Source organism: Oxyura jamaicensis, chromosome 14, assembly GCF_011077185.1.
Source record: "Oxyura jamaicensis isolate SHBP4307 breed ruddy duck chromosome 14, BPBGC_Ojam_1.0, whole genome shotgun sequence".
Taxonomy (NCBI): domain Eukaryota; kingdom Metazoa; phylum Chordata; class Aves; order Anseriformes; family Anatidae; genus Oxyura; species Oxyura jamaicensis.
In genome coordinates, this window is record NC_048906.1 from 12,410,528 (window position 1) to 12,430,256 (window position 19,729).

The 19,729-nt window shown below is 59.5% G+C and overlaps 1 protein-coding gene across 1 annotated transcript in view; it reads right to left on the bottom strand.

Moving 5' to 3' along the window:
* Positions 1 to 1,765: 1,765 nt before the first annotated feature.
* NTN3 (netrin 3) overlaps positions 1,766 to 19,729 on the bottom strand; it is a gene marked incomplete at its 5' end in the record, with an annotated part of 29,980 nt that continues 12,016 nt past the window's right edge. The window contains 5 exons of the mRNA XM_035339954.1: positions 1,766 to 3,328; positions 3,424 to 3,498; positions 8,704 to 8,757; positions 9,422 to 9,571; positions 15,239 to 15,427. Coding sequence (XP_035195845.1) covers positions 3,000 to 3,328; positions 3,424 to 3,498; positions 8,704 to 8,757; positions 9,422 to 9,571; positions 15,239 to 15,427 — 797 coding nt within the window. The remainder of the gene's footprint in view (positions 3,329 to 3,423; positions 3,499 to 8,703; positions 8,758 to 9,421; positions 9,572 to 15,238; positions 15,428 to 19,729) is intronic.

Below are 19,729 nucleotides of genomic sequence, written 5' to 3' on the forward strand. Positions count from 1 at the left end.
TTCCAGATGCTGCCAGAGAACTGGAGGTGGGTGGGTGGGGGGCTTGGGGAGAGCCCCCTCCCTGCCCAGTGCACTCAGAGAGCAGGAATGCAGTGGCCGGGGCCGCTGTCCCCTCTGGTGACCCAGTCCTGGTGACGTGGGGGAGCTTTTTGGGGTCACTTGTGCACATCATGCCAGGAGCCATGGGGCCTTGGTGCCCCACGGTGTGCCCGCTCCAGGGGCACGAGAAGCAGGGACGAGGCTCTGGCAGCTCTGGAGGAACCTGGGGTTCAGCACAGCCCCGACCTGCAGGGCTGGGTTAGGGGCACGGGGTCACCACAGTCCCCCTGGCTCCGCAGCTCCCACTGAGAAGGCACAGAATTAGGTGGTTGGTGCTTATTAGACCGGTGTTATTAAAATAATAACTATAAAATAATGAAAAACAAACACACGCATCTTGTGTATGTTACGCTATTTGCTGGCTTTTTTTGTACATATTAAACACGGATTTCATAGGGGCCCCAGGTGGTTACCACACCACACACCTCAGCAGCCCCAAAAGGTCAGCAGAGCCCCCCCAAACCTGCACAGGGGTCTCCGAAGGACCCCGTCAGCCTCCTGGGTCTGCCCCATCCAGTCACGGGCTTAAATTATGAACCAGATGGAAATGGGGAGCAAAAAAGTGCGTGGCCACATGAAGGTTTACACGCACACCCCAAAGCAGCCCCAGGCCAAGCACCCGCTGGATCCTGACCTGGGGATACCTCCAGCCACAGCCGGTGCTGCCGGCAGCACCGTGGCGGTGTTGGGCTGCACGGTGCAGGGCCCGCATGCAGAGCCCAGCAGGACGCACACGAGCTACCCTGGCAGACGTCCTGTTTGGTCACCACTGGACGTGGTGGATGAATTGAGGGAAGAGGGTTTTGGGGAGCACGAGCACTTCATGTCTCTTCTGAGGGCTGTATGTGCTCGGAGGATGCATGGCCGTGGAAGAGAGGACCCAAGCAGTCCTCAGAGCACCCCAGGGTGATGCCGAGCCCTGGCTGGGGCTGTATGGGTGACCCCGACAGGAGTCCCACAATGCACAACCAGGGGTGCCTCTGCCCTGGCTCCTGAGCTAGGACAGCAGGGTGCACCAGCCAGGGCAGCAGCTCTGCTTCCAGGGCTCCTTGGTGCAGGCAGTACTGTGAGGAAGAGGAGGGCTGGGTGGCCCATGGAGTTCAAGGGACATCTTGTGGCAGAGACTGATTGTGTGTGACAACCAGAACAAGTGGTACCAGGGACAGGAGGGTCCCCTCAGCTCATCCAGAGCAGGGAAGGAGGCTGTGTGCCAGGAGCGTAGCACAGGGCCAGACCACGCAAGCCCAGGTGGTCCCACGCACCCTCTCTGCTGTCCCAGTTGTGGTTGTGCCCTGAGAGACCACCCCAGCATCCAGGGGTCCTGAAAGATGGCCCCCCGGGGGGAGAGCTGGTTCTGAGCATCTCTGAAAAGCCACTGTTAGCATCTCCAGCAGCTTCAACAAGTACCTAAAGCCTTACTGCGCAAAATCCCTTGTCTTGACCACCTCTGGTCTATGCCAGTCTCATCTGCTGCAGGCTCCAGCACTGCACATCATCCGTGGGACGGGGAGTTTGCTCAACACGCGATGGGCTCAGAAGTGTGAAACATCCTCTGAACACATTGGAATATCGCAGTGTGGGCTACAACACCTCGCTGAGCCGTTCAGTGTTCCTAAACAAGCAAGGCAAGGTCTGCAGTGAAATCAGTATCTACTGTCAGATCAACTATTATTTCCACGCATGTTTATTATGCCAAGACCACTACAACCTCAACATGGGAAGAAACTGATGTCTGTTTGAACTGGAGACTAATACAGTATGAAGAAGAAATAAAAGCTTATTGAGGTCGGACAGCAAAAGCTCTTCTCTCTTCCTGCTGCTCTGCCTCGCACACCTCCTCGGCCAGCCCTGGACACAGCCTTGCTTCCCAGGAGAACACACAGTCAGGCCAGCCCTTGAAGATGCACACCGAGGCTGGCAGTCACTTGGTGTCAGCTCAACAGAAATGGGTGGAATTAGCCCAGCTGGTACCGGCTGAGGACATCTGTCCATAGACCTGGGTGGTGCATGGTCCAGATGCTGGCTCTGGGCAGCCTGTCCTCTCTGCCCTGGGTCCTGCTGGCAGGGCAGGTGATGGGCAAGGGGGGAGAAGCTGAGCGTCTCCAGGTCTTTCGTTTTGGGTCACCTGGACCATGCACCAGGAGAGGCGATGTCTGTGCCCTGCTCCCTGGTGAGCACGGCTTTGTGGGACTTTTGCCACCAACCCTCCGACAGGGCTGGCTTGCCCCAGGGCACTGCAGCTTTGCGTCGGTCCTGCCCTGGGAGGCACCTCTCCGTGTAAACCTGAGGTCCTGGAGAATCAGACCTTGAGAAAGGTCTTCCCAGTGGAGCTCCTGGGGCTGGCCTCTGCAGCGTGGGGCGGCCTCCACCCGTTCAGTCCATACGTGCAGCGGGATGATGGAGCAGTCTGATCTCCTAGTGCTACTGCATGAGAAAAGGGGCATGGAGAGCTGGCAGCAGAGTGTTTCCAGCGAGCAAGGAAGAGGCAGGCCCTGGGCACCGGAGGAGGGAGAGCCACGAGCTCAGACAGCAACATCTGTCAGAAGACTTTTATCAAGGAAAAAATGAGACTAGGACAGGAGATCGAGGAACAGCATGCCCGGAGCAAGAAACCAACCTCTTCAAGCTCCTTCAGGCAACAGGCACCTGTGCGAACCCCCTCCGCTTTGCTCCTCATTACAGGTTTGTCGTTACTGCATTACTTTTAATACACTCTTAGAGAAGAAGACCCACACACACACACCCACGCGTGCACACGCACACTCAAAGGGGACCGTTGCCAAAATATACACTATAGACAGAAGAGTCCGTTCACACTATATATATGTACAGAGTCTCTGAGTGCAGCCTGGCAGTGCGCAGCCAGGCTGGGGCTGGGGCACGGGGCGGGCAGGAAGCCCTCAGGGCTTCACGCACTTCCCTTTCTTCTCCCGCCGCTGCAGTTTCCGAAGGCGGCGGGTCCAGGCGTCCCGCCACTGGATGACCAGGCTGTTCTTGTCGGCCATCAGTCCCGGCCGGTCGGTGGAGTTTTCACTGATCCCCATGACCAGGTACTTCTTACTGATCTGGATCTTGGGACACTTGCAGGACAGGTCCTTCAGGTGGATCCACAGGAAGTTGTCGCCGCGCTTGACCCGCTCGTCGCGGCACTTGTAGACGGAGAGGATGTTGATGGTGAACTTGGCCCAGTTGGCCACCGTCTCCATCTCCAAGATGTTCACTTGGACCACTGAGGGGAAAGAGGGAGAGGCAGGGTGACAGGGACGCGCTGCCGTGGGTGAAGGGGAGCTGCCCGTCCCCTGGGGAGCAGGAGGGGGCCCTTACCGTAATCCTTCTTGCAGTACTTCTTCATGTTAATCTTGTAGTTGCCTTTGGCTGGTTTGCAGTAGGAGTCGCAGTCTGCAGAGGAGAAGCAGAGGGGTAAGTGTGAGGGTGTGCAGTGCAGCACCGTGCATGGGGTCCTGTCCCACCACGGAGGAAGGGGACTTGGAGGTGACACGGCAGGAGCCAGCCTGGGGGGGTTCCCCAAGACTGTGAGCCAGGCCTGGGACTCTGCTAACAGGGGGGACCCCGAGCCTCACTGCACCCCCATGGCTCACACGGACCGAGGAGAGCCCCGCGGAAGCCCCCAAACCGCAGCACTAAAGCCCCAGCAGCTGGGAAGTGAAACCACCTCGGGCAAGCAGTGTCCCCTTCTGTGCCAACACTGCCGGCGTCCTGCACGATAAATCAGCTCCGGGGTGGTGGAGGGAGAGTGGGAGGCAAGAGGGGGTGGAAAGACCCCAAGGGAACATCTGACTGCAGACCAAGGGACCTGGATCATGATCCTCAGGGGCAATTCAGTGCTCAGGGGCCGGCACCGCTGGAAGCGTCCCCATGGGCAGCTCCCTCAGAGACCCGCTCTCTGTGGGGCTCCAAAGCCCCCAGAAGGATTTGGGGACAGGGGGAGCCAGCAGGCAAGGTCACTGCCAGCTGCCCTCTGACCGGACACGGCAGGGAAAGACACCACCACGCTGTCCTCCTGTCCTCCCTGCATGCACAGGAGCAGAGAGCATCCCTCCCTTCCGCAGCATCCCTTCCTGCTGCTCCCCGGGCTCCGGGAGAGGCTCATGTCCTCATTGAGGTTTTTTTTTTTTTTTTTTTTTTTTTTTTTTTTCTCTGCATTTCTAAAGGCCCCAGATTTGCATCTCAAGCAGAGGGAGGGCAGGCCAGGAATGCCTCTCTCCTTCTCCCCAAAGGCTTTGATCCAACAATCGCCCGAAGCAGCCCAGTTCTCCTCCTTTCTTTGCCCCTGCCATCTTCCTTTGAACATCTCAATTTGTCTCTTTCCTAATGGCATGTTTTTCTAAGCCCATCTTTCTTCCTTTCTCTCCCAGGTTCTCTGTCCGGCTTGGCAGAGCCGGCCCCAGCCCCGGGACGGGCGGGCAGCCTCTGAGCTCTCTTTGTCTGCGGGTTGCCACAGCGATGGCTCGGGATGGAGGCGGGGGGCGAGGGGGGGGGGGGAAACAGCAGCACCCGGTGCCAAGGGCAGGAAGGGGGAAGAGGGAAGAAAGAAGCCCAGAAGCACAAACTCGTCCCGAGCTCTGCTGCTCCCCGTTCTGCCCGGCTCTCTTTCACCGGGCACTTTGTGCCGCCTGGTCCAAATTTGTCAGTGATAGAAGGGGCTCAGCACGGAGCTGATTCCTGGCGGGGGGGGGGGGCAGCCCTGCTTTTCGGCTCAGGCCCCACTGCCGAGCGTGTCACCATGTCACCCCTGCTGCACCGCCCTGCTGCTGGGCTGGCACGGCCGCCCTGTCCCCGTCCCTGTCCCCGTCCCGGCAGTTTGCCCCAGTCCCCAGCACCGTGGGTGCAGAGAACAGCCAGGATCACCTGCCCTCTAGAGCCTTTCTGTACCAGCATGACTTTTGAATGCCACGAGCTGTAAAGTCATCTGTGGGGGCAGAAAAGACATTTTGTGGATTGGAGAGATTTTTTTTTCTTTTTTTTTTTTTTTTGAAGATATCAGAAGGGTTCCAAGGGAAAAGAGGGGGACATAAAAAAAAAAAGGAAGGAGGAGCAGCAGCAGGAGTGATTAATAGCAGCATTCTTCTTGCAGCTCAACAGAGCGCCCGGAGTCGTGGCCGCATCCCTGCCCGCGAGCCCAGTGCAGGGACAGAGCTGAGGCCATGGGTGGCTGTGGGGACAGGCCCCAGGGGCACGGCACGCTGCGGCTGGCGGCATGCAGCATCTTCAGAGAGGGCCACACTTTTAGGTGCCTCTGAAGAGAAAACCCCGCTGGGGCCGCTTTCAGCTCCTTGCAAATCTGGCTAGAGCTGCCTGAGCCAAGCTGCGTTCTCGCAAGGACACGCAGGACCATATGGGCTCGCAGTCTCCCCCGCTGCTGGAGACGGGGCTGGGAGCTGAGCCACGGCAGCAGCCAGCCAGCGCCACACAATGCAGGGCCAGGCGGCGAAAGCAGGCGGCCGCGGGGCACGGAAACCCCACTGGGTCCGGCCCCGGCCACGGCCCTGCCACGGGTCTGCAGCCGCTGGCTCCTGGGCAGAGGAGGGTGGCAGGGACCGGAGCGGCCGGCAGCATCCAGCAGCAGGATGGATGCCGGATCGGTCCTGAGCTGACCTCGTGGGGTGATGATGCACCAGGGGGGGGACATGGTGCGCTGGGAGGTGATGAGCTGAGGGACAGCCTTGGCCAACCTGCCAGACCCCCAGCCCTCCCCTGGCTCTGTGTGCAGGAACAAAGGAGAGGGATAAAAGAAGAAAAACAATAACTGCCCTGGGCTCCTGCTCATGATTAACATCATAAAACTGTGATTCTGAAGAGCCAGAAATGGTATGTGAAATTAACAATTTGGGATTTTCTGGGGACATTTAACCTCAGCTTTATGCTGAGGAACATTTCTCAAATAGAAAACCAATTGCTGCTCAATTTATGTTAGAAACTTGGGAAAAAAACTAAGACGACCAAGTAACTCGAGGCGTTTACTCCCCTTCCTTGCCTCTGCACGCAGGACCCCCTTCCCACACGTGGGCTGGGTGCAGGGGACAGAAATGACCATGCCAGGGGTGCCAGGTAGGGTCTCAGCCCCATGCCCCCCACCAGGACAAGACCATGGACCACAGTGGGCCCCATCCTCCCATTCTCTGTGGGGACATCCACCACCAGGGCATGGGTTAGTGCTCTTCCCACGGCATGCTCTCCATGATGGCAAAAGTGCCAGGAGAACCTGCTATCAGGGGTTCTGCTATCGCAGCTAGTGGAGAAGCTGCTTTCACGGGCACCTCCCTTGTCCCAGAGCATCCCTCACCTTCCCATCTCCCCTGCAGCCCTCCCCTGTGTGGTGTTACACGTGCTACAAGGATGCAGAAAAATCCATTTTAACCCCAACATCTGCCCCAAGCAGCCAGACCTCCCCTCCCAACCACCTCCTGCCCCCCTCTCTGCCATGTCCAAGGCATGCGGAGGGGCCGGGGGTAGCAGAGGCTGTGAACGTGTACCCACAGCCCTTGAGATGCTGCTGCAGCCCTGGGACATGCCAATTCCCCATCGAGGTACCGCTGCAGCCCTGGCACAGCCCCCAGCCCCAGCCGGCAGGCAGGGGCGATGTGACCCACATCCCATCCCATCCCACGCCTGCGCGGGGGGAAGGCACGAGAGGCGGTGGGTTTGCACATCTGGTTTACTTCGCCTCGCCTCGAAAAAAGAAGGAATATTTTGTTTTAAGAGAGATGTAACTTAATTAGGTGTTACGGCTACAAATCTTTTACTGCTGACTTTGAATTCCTTTAAAGACCTGTTTTGCACTCCACTAGTTTTGTTAATTCTGCTAACGGGGAACAAGGTTTTTATTTTTTTTTCACTAAGTGGAAAATATTTTAGAATAATAACAATAAAAATTACAAGAAATGGACGCAGGACGTTTTGCTGCAGAGCGAATCTGCGCTTGGGCAGGGATCAAAGCCGGACCTCAGCGGCTGTGAGGGCCCGGGGAATGCGATGCAGGCGATGGGATGACAACGTCAACGCAAAGCCCAGATGCGAGCAGGGCCAGCACCCGGTGGGGGGGGGACGCACCTGAGCCCCGAACAATGCCCCCCTGTTCCTGCGGGCGGCCGCAGCCTGGCACACCTGCTGCTGAGCTGGGGAGGGGAGCGGGCTCCAGGGCTCCGGGGGGGCAGAGCAGGGGGGGTGCGGGCAGCGGGCAGGGTGTTGGGTGCATTGCCCTGGCCAGCCCCTGGCTGTGTCTGATCCCCCCCCCGAGCAGGTCCTGTAGGACCCAGGCTGGGTCCCTGGAGAAGGCTTGAGGCTAAGTGAACTACTTTGCATTAAAGATATTTGAGCCAGAAGGCAGAAATCTTAAAACAACAAAGCCACAGATAAAACTACAGGCTGTTTAACACAGAGCTGCTCTGCTAAAACAACGTAAATACCAGGGTCACTATCAAGTGGTATTTATTTTTCTGCAGCTGAAAGTATCAGACAAAATTCTAAGAATATTCCTACTTCTACAGCACTGGAGGGGAGTCACCTTGATTAACTCTGCTCTGCGTGTCACTCTCTGTTTGCAATAAAACTGTACAAATCCCCTCCTTTTCCCAAAGCCCCGTCTCCAGTGTTCCCAGTTCCCAGTCAGGATCTCCATGGCCAAAAAGCAAAACAAGCCAGAGAACAGCCTTGACTTCACTTCCCACCAACATCCATGCCAAAACCAGAGGAAAGGAAAGAGAAATGCCTGTGTCCAGCCCCTTTCTGTGGGGACTGAGTGGAGAGGAGACCCCAAAGGTCCTGGGTGCACCTCCTGGGCCCTGCAGGAGCCAGGCACAGCCCATGCGGTGCCAGCCCCGCTGCTCACCGCCCGAGGAGCAGATATGCCAGGGTGATGGGGGGGATGGCTGGGCTGTGCAGGGGGTACTGGGGAAGGGGAGAAGACCCCATTATTCCATTGTCCTGCGAGCTGGGGGACCAGCTCAGACCTGGAGAGCTTCTCCATTTCTGGACAGCGCATGTCCCATGTCACCATGTCCCTGGGGAGACTCAGCAGCCCGTGCTCTGCATGGGGCTCCTGAGCCAGCCCATGGCCACTCCACAGGCTGGTGAGGGCAGCGATGCCCTGACAGCTGCTCCCTGTGTTGGCAACCCTCATATTGAGTCAGAACCTCCTGTGCTTCAGTTTGTGCCCCTTGCCTCTTGTCCTTTGACTGGGCACAACTGAGAAGAGACCGGCTCCATCCTCTCGACACCCTCCCCTCAGATATTTATACACACTGATGAGGTCTCCCCTCAGTCTTCTCTTTTCCAGGCTAAACAGGCCCAGTTCTCCCAGCCTGTCTTCATACGACAGTCCCCTGATCATCTTCGTAGCCCTTTCCCTTCCCAGAAGGGACACAGAAACCCCTTCCCTGGGAAAGCCCTGGCAGGTCAGTTGGTCCCGTTCTAGAAATACATAGGATTTCCAATCAATTTTTTCACTAAAGGCAAGGCAGTGGCTGGCACAGGGGGTTTGGAGAGCTGTCTTGGCACTCTTGCTGGGTGTCTGGAGGGAGCAGAGGGGGCAGAGAGGGGGATGTCCCTGGGAAGGGCTGGGGGCAGGGGGTGCAGAACACTTACCCGCAGGTGCCTCTGTGCTGGTCACCAGGGAGGTTGGGTTGATGGCAGGGATCTCTGGAAGAGAAAAGGGGAAGATGTCTTAAAGAAAGGGCTCCCCAGCCCTGAGGGACTAGCCCAGGGAAGCTGCCCCCTCCCAGCCCAGCCTGGGGCAGCCCCTCTTGTCAGTGCCCCTGGGTGGGACCTGCCCTGCATGGGACCTTCCAGCCCTGGCCACTTTGCCGAGGTACTTTAGGTCTGTCTGGAGCCAGGGAAGGCTCTGGGGATGAAACGCAGGCAAGGGCCACCCGCAAGCATGGTGCAGAGGGGATTTGGTGGATCACCTCTGGGGAGCTCGCTCAGAGAGACAAAGGATTGGGTGAGCCTGACCTGAATATCACAGGCCATAAAATACCCCTGGAGATACCCAAACCAAGCTTAATAAATTGGGACAAGCTGAGATACTGACACTGCAACCCCAAGAGCCTTGAAATGCTGCTGTGTAGGGGATGGATAGTTTAACCCCTGCTGCCACCTCCAACAGTGCTAGTGGGTGCTGCAGGGAGACATGCTGTTCCTTGGGGTAGAAGCAGATCCACTGAAGAACAGTGCTTTTATGGTAGCTTCAGCACACTCAGGACCTGACCATGCCCAGCTGTGGGTGCAGGTGGAAAGCACAAACCCCAGGGGCTCTCCTGGCCACCGTGCCTCGGCAGGCACCCCAGCCCGATGGGGGACTCACTGATGCAGGGGGCCACGGGCGAGCGGCTCTGCTGGAAGCCCTTGGCGCAGCGGTTGCAGGTGAGGCCGGTCACGCCATCCTTGCACGGGCACTGCCCCGTCGTCTGGTTGCAGGTCTTGCCGGCGGCACCGACCGGGTGGCAGTCACAGGCTGGGTGGGAGAAGGAGGAGAGGCTCTGGTTACGCGGGAGGACACTGTCCCTACAACTTTCCACCACAGCCTCTCCAGGGGACAAGCCACACCTGACCCGGGTGGAAGTTCGTTTTCCACCCTCAGGATGGATCTGAGGTGGCCCACCGTCACACCACAGGCTCGTAAGGACCCACCAGGGCTTGTCCACGAGGAGGGATGTGGGAAGGAGAAGACAACACTCAGTCAGGAGAGAGCCCTCCTATCTGCCAGCCCAGGGCTGGTGTGGCTATGAGCTGGAGGAGGTTATCTTGGCCTCCATCAGTGTAAGAGTTGAACGTGATTCCAAAGCAAAACAAAAACATCTCCCCCCGCCTGCCCCCGCAGCCCCTCGATGTTATCGTTTCCCTAATTTTCACCAGATGGGGCTGGTCACAGCACCACGGCACGGCTCCCCGGGCTTCTCCTGCACGGTGAGAAACGAGAGCAAGCGGCCTCTAATGGGGACCAGATGTGGTGCTTCTTATCAGATCCTGGCTGGGGCTGGAAACGGACGTGTTTCTGACAAGGATATTTTGGGGGCTCAGCTGTGATAACAAATGGCAGCGAGCGAGAGGGCCTCGGCGTGACGTGGGGAACACAGGGCCTTTCTTCAGCCACAGCCTGTGCTCCTGCCGGGGCAGCCGGAGCCACCAGCACCTCCACGGGTGCCATGGGCTTCTCCAGCCTCGTCAGCGTGCTCCAGCCCTGCGGGGTGAGATGCAAAGCCAGCAGCAAAGTGCTGGGGTCGGGCCCGGCCGGCCTGAAAAGGAGCATGGTGCTTGGCAGCTCTCCGTCCCTCGCACGCGGCCTGCAGGTTCCTCCGCGCTGGCTCTGCGGGGTCTCGGAGGACACAGGTGCCCTTGACGAGCTGGCAGGTATGGCTGCTCCTGGAGAACGGCCACCACTTTGTCTCTCTTCAAGCAGCAAAGATTTGAATATCTGTCAGCGAGGCTGGGCACGGAGCGCCGACTTCTCTCACCAGCACCTGGCACAGCCCTGCTGCCCGAGAAGGGCCGTGGCTGCCAGGTGAGCGTGGGCATGGCCGCAGGCATTACGGTTCTGCCGCGCACACAGAGAGAGACGGTCCGTGCCCTAGAAAATTTACGGCTCAAGGCATGTGTCCAGCAAGGATTTATGTAAGTGCTTAGCTTCACACGTTGTGGATAATCTCCCCGGCTTCGGCAGTGTATTCCTGGTGTAAAGTTTAAGTACATCCATAAATCTCAGCTCAATCAGGATCCAATTCATCTAGTGGGATCCTCCTTGTGCTGTGAGGAGGCTTCCAGTGACTTGACCTTTTACTTGGATCAGCAATCAAGCCAGCTTTGTGCATCCCATGACCACAAGAGACGGCTCTGTCCCAGAAGATTCCCTTGGGAGATGAGTTTTGCCGGACAAGCCCCAGGCTCTGGCCCTTGCTGTGCCCCCAGCCCACCATTTCCCGTGGTCCCATGAGGGCTGACTGCTGCTTCCAGCTACAGGGACAGCCCCGTCCCCGTCCTGTGCTGCTGGCTTTGTGCCTGCTGCCCACGCACTGACCGTGCTGGGTGCCAGGATCCAGCCCATGGTACTTGAATGGCGGAGGGAGTCACTAGCCTGGGGCTTAAGTCATTGAGCTCTATTTGCCAGAAAGCATGTCTTGCACCTAATATTGCGGGTATTTTTGCTTCATAAGGCTTAGCTGCTGCTGCTTCACCGGTTTTCATTGGAGAAAGCTCACGTTTTACAACTTTGTTTAAATTACGGGGATTAATGCACAGCCATTCTTTATTTGACTTTTCAATTACCACCACTGGATTAATCCTGCAGGTTCTGCGTTTTCCATCCTCCCAGCTTTTCTGCGTCGTGGCATCCAGCAGTGAGGCTGGCTGCTGGTGGCTGGAGGCCGGAGCGATGCTCGCCCCTGCTCGCCCCCAGCTCGCTGGCCGGAGGCCAAGAGCTCCACTTGTGTGCTGTGGGAGGTGCAGGGGTGTGAAATCTGCGCTGAATATTTTTGTGCCCATCTTCAAAACCTGGGCAGGCATTGCATCCTAGCAGAGACAAACTGTTTGGACAGTTATTTAATGAAAGCATTTGGGTTTGTTGAAATCTATTGTAATGGTTACTGGTCCCTGGGCTAGCATTTCAAGATCTGAATATGAGCCGAGCTTCATTCCAGTGTTTTCCTTCTCTGGGCTGCTCAGCTGCTGCCCTGGACCAGCACTGCAGTGCATGTGAGGACCTTTGCTCAAAGCTCTGTGCTGCAAGGAAAAGCCTCCTCGCAGCCTCCAGCTCTGCGCGTGCTTTCCAAATGTGATCTCACAGACCTTGCTTTTCCTTCTCCTTTCCTTCGCAGAAGGATGGCTACTCTGAGCTGCAGGTACACAGCGCATCTTTGGCAAAAATGAGCTTAAACCATCCTGTCGCAGCTCCACTGCACGAGGCTGGCAGACCCTGGAGGATACGAGTTCTGTGCCAAGGAGCTCCTGATCCACGCCGCTCCACTCCTGCGTGCGCACGAGGAAGGGGGTGAAATGCTCTCTGCTTTGCAAGGGAGGGACAGTCGGAGGAACAGAAGCATGAAGGATTTTATTACTAACTTGGATACTTGGGGCAGAGCCAGGAGCTGGCTCTACGGAGCCAGGGCACTGCTCTACTGCAAGATCCTCCTCAACATATGCCCCGTAGCGGGGGACGGGCTTTGTGCACATGTTCATCTGGCTGGGCTGAGCCTCTGCAGCATTTCAAAACCACTCGCGAGCCCTGCCAGCCCTCAGGAAGTGGCACGCACGGCCTCGGCTGGCAGGAGCCTGCCTCTGGCTTGGCACAGGACCCACGGGAGGGGTTTTCTCTGCAAGGGGGGCCCTGCCGCAGCCCCCCCCAGTCCTCAGCAAAGCCGGTGGCTTTGCTTGCTGGCTGGGTGAGGCAGGGTACCGCTGTCCCCTGACTGATGCCTGCACACGGCAATGCTCGGGTCTCAGCCAGGAGAGAAAATGCTTCTACCTCCTCCTGTGGCTTAGTTATTACGGCCATAAACTGGCCGGGCACTCAGAGCCCTCGTGCACCTGTGCACACGTACATCCCCATGGCTGGAGGGCACTTCCCACAGCTCCAAGCACCGCAGGAGGACTGGGACATTCCCCTGGAGCCCTGGCATGGGACAGCCTCTACGGGAGGCTATGTGCAGACAGAGGGGAAGCGCTCCACAAACCTGCACCCAGCTCTCACACCCACACATCAAGGCTGGGCCATGCTCAGCTGCCTTCCTGTCTCCAGCATCTAGCCAAATCCTGCTTCTTTAACCTTTTTTTTTTTTTTATTATTATTATTATTTTTATTTTTTTTTATTTTTTCTCTAAGTGCTCTCTTCCCTGGTTGGAACAGAAAAGGGGAGCACAGTGCACAGGAGAGGGTGGTGCTGGGGACCCCAGCCCCAACAGGGAGGGAAATGCCTGCAAGGCTTCCACTTTACTTGGGATTTTATCAGACAATTATGGTCAAAAAGCTGGAAGGAGACGGAGACCAGGGAGGCAGAAACCCTTCCTTTGGTGGGGAGGACCATTCCTGCCCACAAAGGATGCTCAGCGAGGTGTGGCAGAGGCAGTTCTGCCGCCCTGGTGCCCGTCGGGGTGAGCCATGCCTGCCCCAAAGTCCCTTTACTTGAGCAGCCCCATGCTGAAATCATGGTTTCCCCAGCCCAGCTGCCCAAAGCTCCTCTTGCTGCCACAGGGGCTGCAGGGACTGGTATGGAGCAGGAGCGAATGCAGCCCCATCCACAACCCGGGTGGGAGGAGCGCGCACGTGTGCGCCGGGCGTGGGGGAGAGCAGCCGGGCTGGGGGGGCTTCGCCGCGGCTCTGGTTCAGGCAGCCCCCTCCCTGCCCCTCCGGAGGAAATGACTCAGGGCTTTTCCACGAAACCGCAGGCTGACAAGCTTGCCGCCTGCCTGGCTGCTCCTGCACACAGAGATCGCTTGCCTGGGATGTGGGGGGCACCCCCAGGGATGGGGATGCTGAGCGCAGTGCTGGCATGGGGGAAAGCCTGACGGAAAGGGTGATAGTGCTGAAGCAGGAGCTGGGTCTGCTGCCATCCGTCTCGTCCTGCAGCTGCTCAGTCATGGCCTCGGTCAGTGCCACGATTTTTCTGCAAAGGAGCTGAATTTCTGGAATAATGGGACACTGCTGGCAGCGGGTAAACTGGGGGCTGTCCCCAGTGGGGACCCTCGGGGTGTGCCCAGTGCTCCCCAGGAGCAGGGCGCAGCCTGTGCTGGGGTGATACAGACGCTCGGGATGTGCAGCTTGCCCTGTCTCCTCCTCTTCCTCTCTCCCTCTGTTACCTGGAGGATGCTGGCACCTGGCATGGCTTTGGGACCTGGCTGCCACTTGGCATGAGCCCTGCCAGCAGGAAACCCTCGTGGCCCGGGGGCTCAGAAGTTGTTGTCCAAAAGCCCCGGAGAGAACAAGGCTGGGGAAAAGCCAGGGCAGCTCACGCAGCATGGGCGATGAAAGGGTTTTACCTGTGGCATCCCTGGATGCATCCCGGCCCCAAATGAGCCCAACCTACAAATGGCACCAGTGCACCAGGGAGGGGAGCCCTGCGAGCCAAATTCTTCACTTCTGCGGCCACAAGGCTGCTGCCCAACACCAGCTCCAGCAGCCATGTAGGCCCTACATAAACACACACAGACCTGGCCAGCGCTCGCCTGCTCTGAGGGTGCTTCATAAGCCAGGGAAGGCACCGTCCCCGTGACACCCTCCCTGTCCCCAGCACACGCAGGGAAGCAGCTTCCAGTGCTATCTGCACGGCACAGTGCTGGTGCCAGAGGGGAAGCCGCACTCCCTTCCGGGAGATACTTGCAATCTCAGCTGGAAAAAAAGGGATCAGGGGTTAGTTCCTGGCCTCAGAGAAGCCATGGCAGAGCCTGCTGGTGGGGCCAGCGTGTCGGCCTGCGTGCCAGCAGTCCAGGGGGACGGTCAAGGTGTTTTGTCATCCAATGGTCTCTGGTGAAACCATTGTTTGGAGGCTCTGCAGAGGAAGGAGGATGGACAGAGAGATAAGGCAGGCCAGATGGGAGAGGAGAGGTTTGGGTTTGGCACGGGCCAGGATCTGCGAGGCCAGGCTGCCTCTCTCTGGCTTGGATCAGCGTGGCTCCGGGCTGGCTCAGGGACAAGCCACCCTGCCCATCGGTGCCTGGGCTGTGCTGCTCAGCACCCCTGAATCAGGCCCAGAGAGCCACTGCATCACCAACACCCACACCACGGGGCCCTGCAGTGCAGCAGGGAGATGGAAATCACCACCAGCATCACCCCGGCCATCCGAAGGTGAGGAAGCACTGCACACCCTTCAGTGAAACAGCCTGAAGGCATCCACACGTATCCTACCGCCAAGACTATGTTGGTGTCAGAGACCAAATCCCAGCAAGTCCCAGCACACCTCCTCCAGCGCCTGCCCAGCTCAGCATCTCTCCAACACTGACCACCAGCGGCTGTACCCGCAGCCACAACAGGGCCAAGAGATCAGACCCTCACGGGGTCGGGGGCTCCCCTGAGCCGCCTGCCCCTGCAGGCCATCCTCCCCATCCCCTGGGAGTCTGGGAGCCTGCAGAGATGCTCGGCTCGAAGCCATTCCCTGCCCGGTGCCCCCGGGGAGGCAGAGACGCCCTGGCTCACCTTTGCAGGCCTTGCGGTCCGTGATGGACTTGCTGAGGTCGCGGTAGAAGCCCTCCTTGCAGTAGTGGCAGTGGCGCCCGGCGGTGTTGTGCCGGCAGTTGAGGCAGACCCCTCCGCTCTTCCTGCCCGACAGCTTGTACAGCTCCATGTTGAAGCGGCAGCGCCGCGCGTGCAGGTTGCAGTTGCAGGCTGCAAGGGAAGGGGAGGGTGAGGCAGAGGCGCAGGGAGGTGCAGCCCGTCCTCGCCCGGTGCGCCGAGGGAGGCAGCTTGCTTCAGTGCTCCTGTGCGCCCCGTGCCCTGAGTTGGGACCCCGCCGGATGGTCCCCAGAACCTGTCCCTGCAGGTGCTTGGCCCTCTCCATCCCCACAGAAATGCTGGCATGGCTTTTATCCGGTGGGGTCCCACTTCCTAAGAGCTGGGACTGGCTGTCTGCTAGGATGCTGCTGTGCCAGCCCTGCCTGAGAATCCAAACGGGGCGCTGGGAGAGGTGGCCGACCCCACGTGCGTGGCACGGACCCCCACGATGTGGCTCCGTGTGCCACGCATGGGAGCAGCTCTGCATGTTGCCGGGCAGGAGGAGCAAACACAGCCCAAACCCGCGGGGAGGAGGTGGCGGCAGGGCTGACCAAAACTTTGGAGCCCACCAGTCGGGCTCCCCCTGGTCCCCGGCTGGGCCACAGAGGTGGGGAGCAGGGGGAGCCGGACTCGGCACAGCCGGCCCCAACGTGCTGTCCAGATGTGCAGCATCCACCGCCCCACGGGGCCGGGGCTGGGAGGTCAGCGCGGAGACGGGGCACATGCAGGGACGGAGCACGGGGGCGACTCAGCTGAAGGCGGGACGGAGGCAGGGGTGCAACAGGGCAGGGGGTGTCCAGCAGCACCAGCTGGGCACCTGCAGCCCCGCTGTCCCCTCTTTCTGTCCCTGTGGGCGGCAGCCCCCGCTGCAGCGCGCTGCCCCCTCCCCAGCAGCCAGAGCCCAGCCGCGCCGCAGACCACCCTCCTCGTGCCGCGCTGCTGCAGCACAGCGCGGAGCAGCGCCGGGTGCCAGCCTCAGCACCAGCAGCAGAGCCCCCAGGCTGCTTTTTGTGAGGGCTCTGCCCTGCGTGCACACGCGCGTGCACACAGGAGCCCAAGTAGCCACACGCACGCACAGGCATGTGCATGCAGAGGTGCACGAGCACAGGCACACGCACGCTCATGTGCACGTTGAGATGCACGTGTGCACACATCCAGCAGCACAAGCATGTGCACGCCTGTGCATGCTCACACAAGCACACTTGCACACTTGCGTGCATGCACGGATGCTTGCACGTGCCTCCCCCCCGCCCCCAGGAGCACGCTGATGTGAACACACACACGTTATTTCTTTCATTAGCCGCAGGAACCATGAAGAACCAACTCCCCCCCTCCTCCGCCCGATTCCACGTGTGTGAGATAAAAAGGAAAATCAGTGCCAGTTCCTGTTTAACACTCTCACAAAAAGATAATGGGAACAAGATTTCCTTCAGCGAAACGTGGCGCCCGCCCCCAGCCCCCTCCCCGCGCTGGTAAATTGAGGCTGGGTGAGAGTTTTTCCAGGCGTACTGTGAAATTCATTAACATGTCAGCCCAGATTTAACTGCTGGGCCTGCTTGTCGTTTGTGTGAAGTTTCCCCCGCTCACCCCCCCGGGGCCGCCTGCCCACCACACCGCCGGGAGCACGCTGAGAGCTTCAGCCCGTGCAGATCAAACGGCCGCCGGCCGCCTCGCCCCCCACCCTGCTTGCCCGGCCAGAGACCGTGCGGGAGCAGAGCGGCAGCAAACCGCAGCCTGGGAGCCCTCTTGGAGGCTTCAAGGAGTCGAGCAAAAGCCTGTTCCCAGCCTCGGCACAGCCCTGCACACTCAGCTCCCCCGAGTTATGAGATTAGCGTAAAAATCACACGGCAGGCACAAAAGCAACACTTCGGCGAGGCGGAAGGTGCCTTTTGGGGCTTGTGCCTTCTGAGGTCACTTTGTTTTCGCCCCAGTGCTGGTGAGAAGCGGACGCTTTTGAAGCAAATTGTCACGCGTGGCTGGATGCCGGGGTGCGACACTTGAAGAAAGCGGCAACGTGGCTGGGTGGCGGGGGTGCTGCTGGCTTGGTGGGGATGCGGCTGCACCAGGGATGTGGTCTGCAGGGGAGCAGTTCTGGGGGTAAAAGGACCTCGTCCTTGCCGTGCTCCACTCCAGGAAGGAAGCGCGGTGGGGTGGCGGCTCTGCTACCCACCGTGCAGGGTCAGGGCTCTGCCCCCACAAGCTCCCTGCACGCTCTGGGGAAGCGGAGGGGATGTGAGGGGTGGCAGAAGAGGAAGGTCAGGTAAATGATTCGCCACTCTCTGCCCGTTTAATTGGTGATGGAGTAACTGGCCCGGCCTTTCTGTGTCACGGCTGGCACAGCCAGGGGCTGGCTCGCTGCCTGGCTGCCCTGCTGGCACGTCCCCCCCCAGCCCCAGGGCCACCGCTCTGCAGCCACGGGGCAGCACGGCTGCGGTGGCACTGCCAGCATGGGGGGGGAGCACCAAGAGCTGCCCTGAGGGCACGGGGGTGGCAGGGGCTGTGCGGGGGGCTCAGTACGGAGATTTGGCTGGGCTTGGCCACACCAGGATGGGGACGGGGGCACAGCACCGCACCCCGGTGACAGGCACCCGGCACTGATCGGAGCAGACGGGTCCCCCCCTCGTACTCGGCTAAAAGCTTGTGCTGTTCCTCAGCACTGACTTGGTTGCAAGCTCTGTCTGTCTCCTGTTAATCACTAATTAAAGGCTTGAATGTTCCCTGCTGTTTGGGGTATTAATAAGATTTTAATTGCACAGTTTGGGGCTAATTACGTGGTAGCTCGCTTCCGCCCTTGTACAGTATGCCCAATTAAACAATCATATGATCAATTAAACAATCACAAGATCTAATAATTTGCAATAATAGACTAATTAAACGCCAACACCTTGCAATAGAGCAGCCTCCTGTCCTCCTTTTGATGGTTTTGAACCTCTGCCCGGGCCCCAGCCTCCCCGCCACCTCCTCCTCTCCCCAGTGGGAGCCAACAGCGGAGCCCAGGGTGGGGGGCATGGGGCTGGGAACCTGGCTGGGGGGCACAGCACAGGCAGCAGGCACGTGGTGGGTGCTGGTGCTGTGGGGCATGAGGGGGCTGGCCGCCCCCACGAGCTCCCTGGGAATAATTAGTTCACGGAGCTGGCTCAGCGAAACCCTAGACCGGCCGCCGCTGCCAACCCGCAGCGGATTCGAGCTACGCCCCTGCTTTGGCTGGAGGGGCGCCCAGCCAGGAGGCAAGGCTGCACCTCGCCCCCGGGAGGGGGATCGGGGCCAGGGGAGCCCCTCTGCCCTCCCACTGCCCACACACGGGCAGGGAAGAGCCCTCCCCATGGGGCTGGGGACAGGGACGGGGACAGGACTGGGTTCCTGGAGAAGCAGCTCGGGGAAGCGCTCGGGGAGAGGGGCCGGGGGCTTGTGGCTGGGCTGCAAGGAAGCAGGAGGAGAGGAGGAATCCCAGAGCAGGGAGGGGACGAGGCTGAGCCACCCCAGTCCGTCCCAGGAGCGGGGCACACGAGTGCTGATCCCCTGCACCGCAGCCTAGACGCCTGGTCCCTGCTTGTGGCACCGGTGTGAAACAGCCCAGGCCAGGGTGGCTTAAAAAGGGGATTTATCGGGGAATTTTGCATCAGGAGCACTGAGATAAAAACAAGAAAGAAAATATACATGGGGAGGGGGCAGAGGAGATGGGTGAAGCACAGGGAAGCCTGCGAATTCCACCACCACTTTGGAGGCTGGCATTTTGGGCACTGACATCCTGGACTGATGCCCTCATCCCCCAGGCACGCTGCTGCCTGGCCCGAAGCGAAAGGACCGAGGTCCTCCCAGGACCGTGCAGCCCCTTCCCACGGAGCCCCGGATCAAAGTGAGCCCCGAGCATTGTCCCTGTGCTCCGTGGGGTGGATCCTGCTCGTGGAGCAAGGTCTCCCCTTTGTGCCGCGGCAGTGACAATGGGAACAAGAGCTCCAAGCATTACCAGCGAGTGGATCAATTACTTCCAGTGGCTGCCTTGCACTAATCTGCTCCCCCCTGCCTTGGGGACAGCCTCCTGACCAGGGGACCGGGCTCCTGGTGGCAGCGGGGACCAGGAGCAGGGGGAGGTGGCGCAGGTCTACCAGAGTAACGCCGAGGCATCACCTGGGGGGCTCTGCATGCCAGTGCCCCTGCTGCCGCCTGCCCCTTTGCAGAGTTATTCCATGCCAGGCACCGGGAGAGGTGGATCATGCCCAGGGGACGATGGCACTGCTCTGCAGACAGCCCACGTGGCAGGCACGGGGCCGTGCACCCTGCGGCACGGGGCTGGTGCCTCGCCCTTTGGCCAAGCTGCCGTGTCCCTCTCGTCAGCCTGGATGCGACATCCCCAGATCCATTCTCCAAAGTGCTGTCCCCCCCCCCCACTGCAACCAGGCGGCACGGCGGCACCCC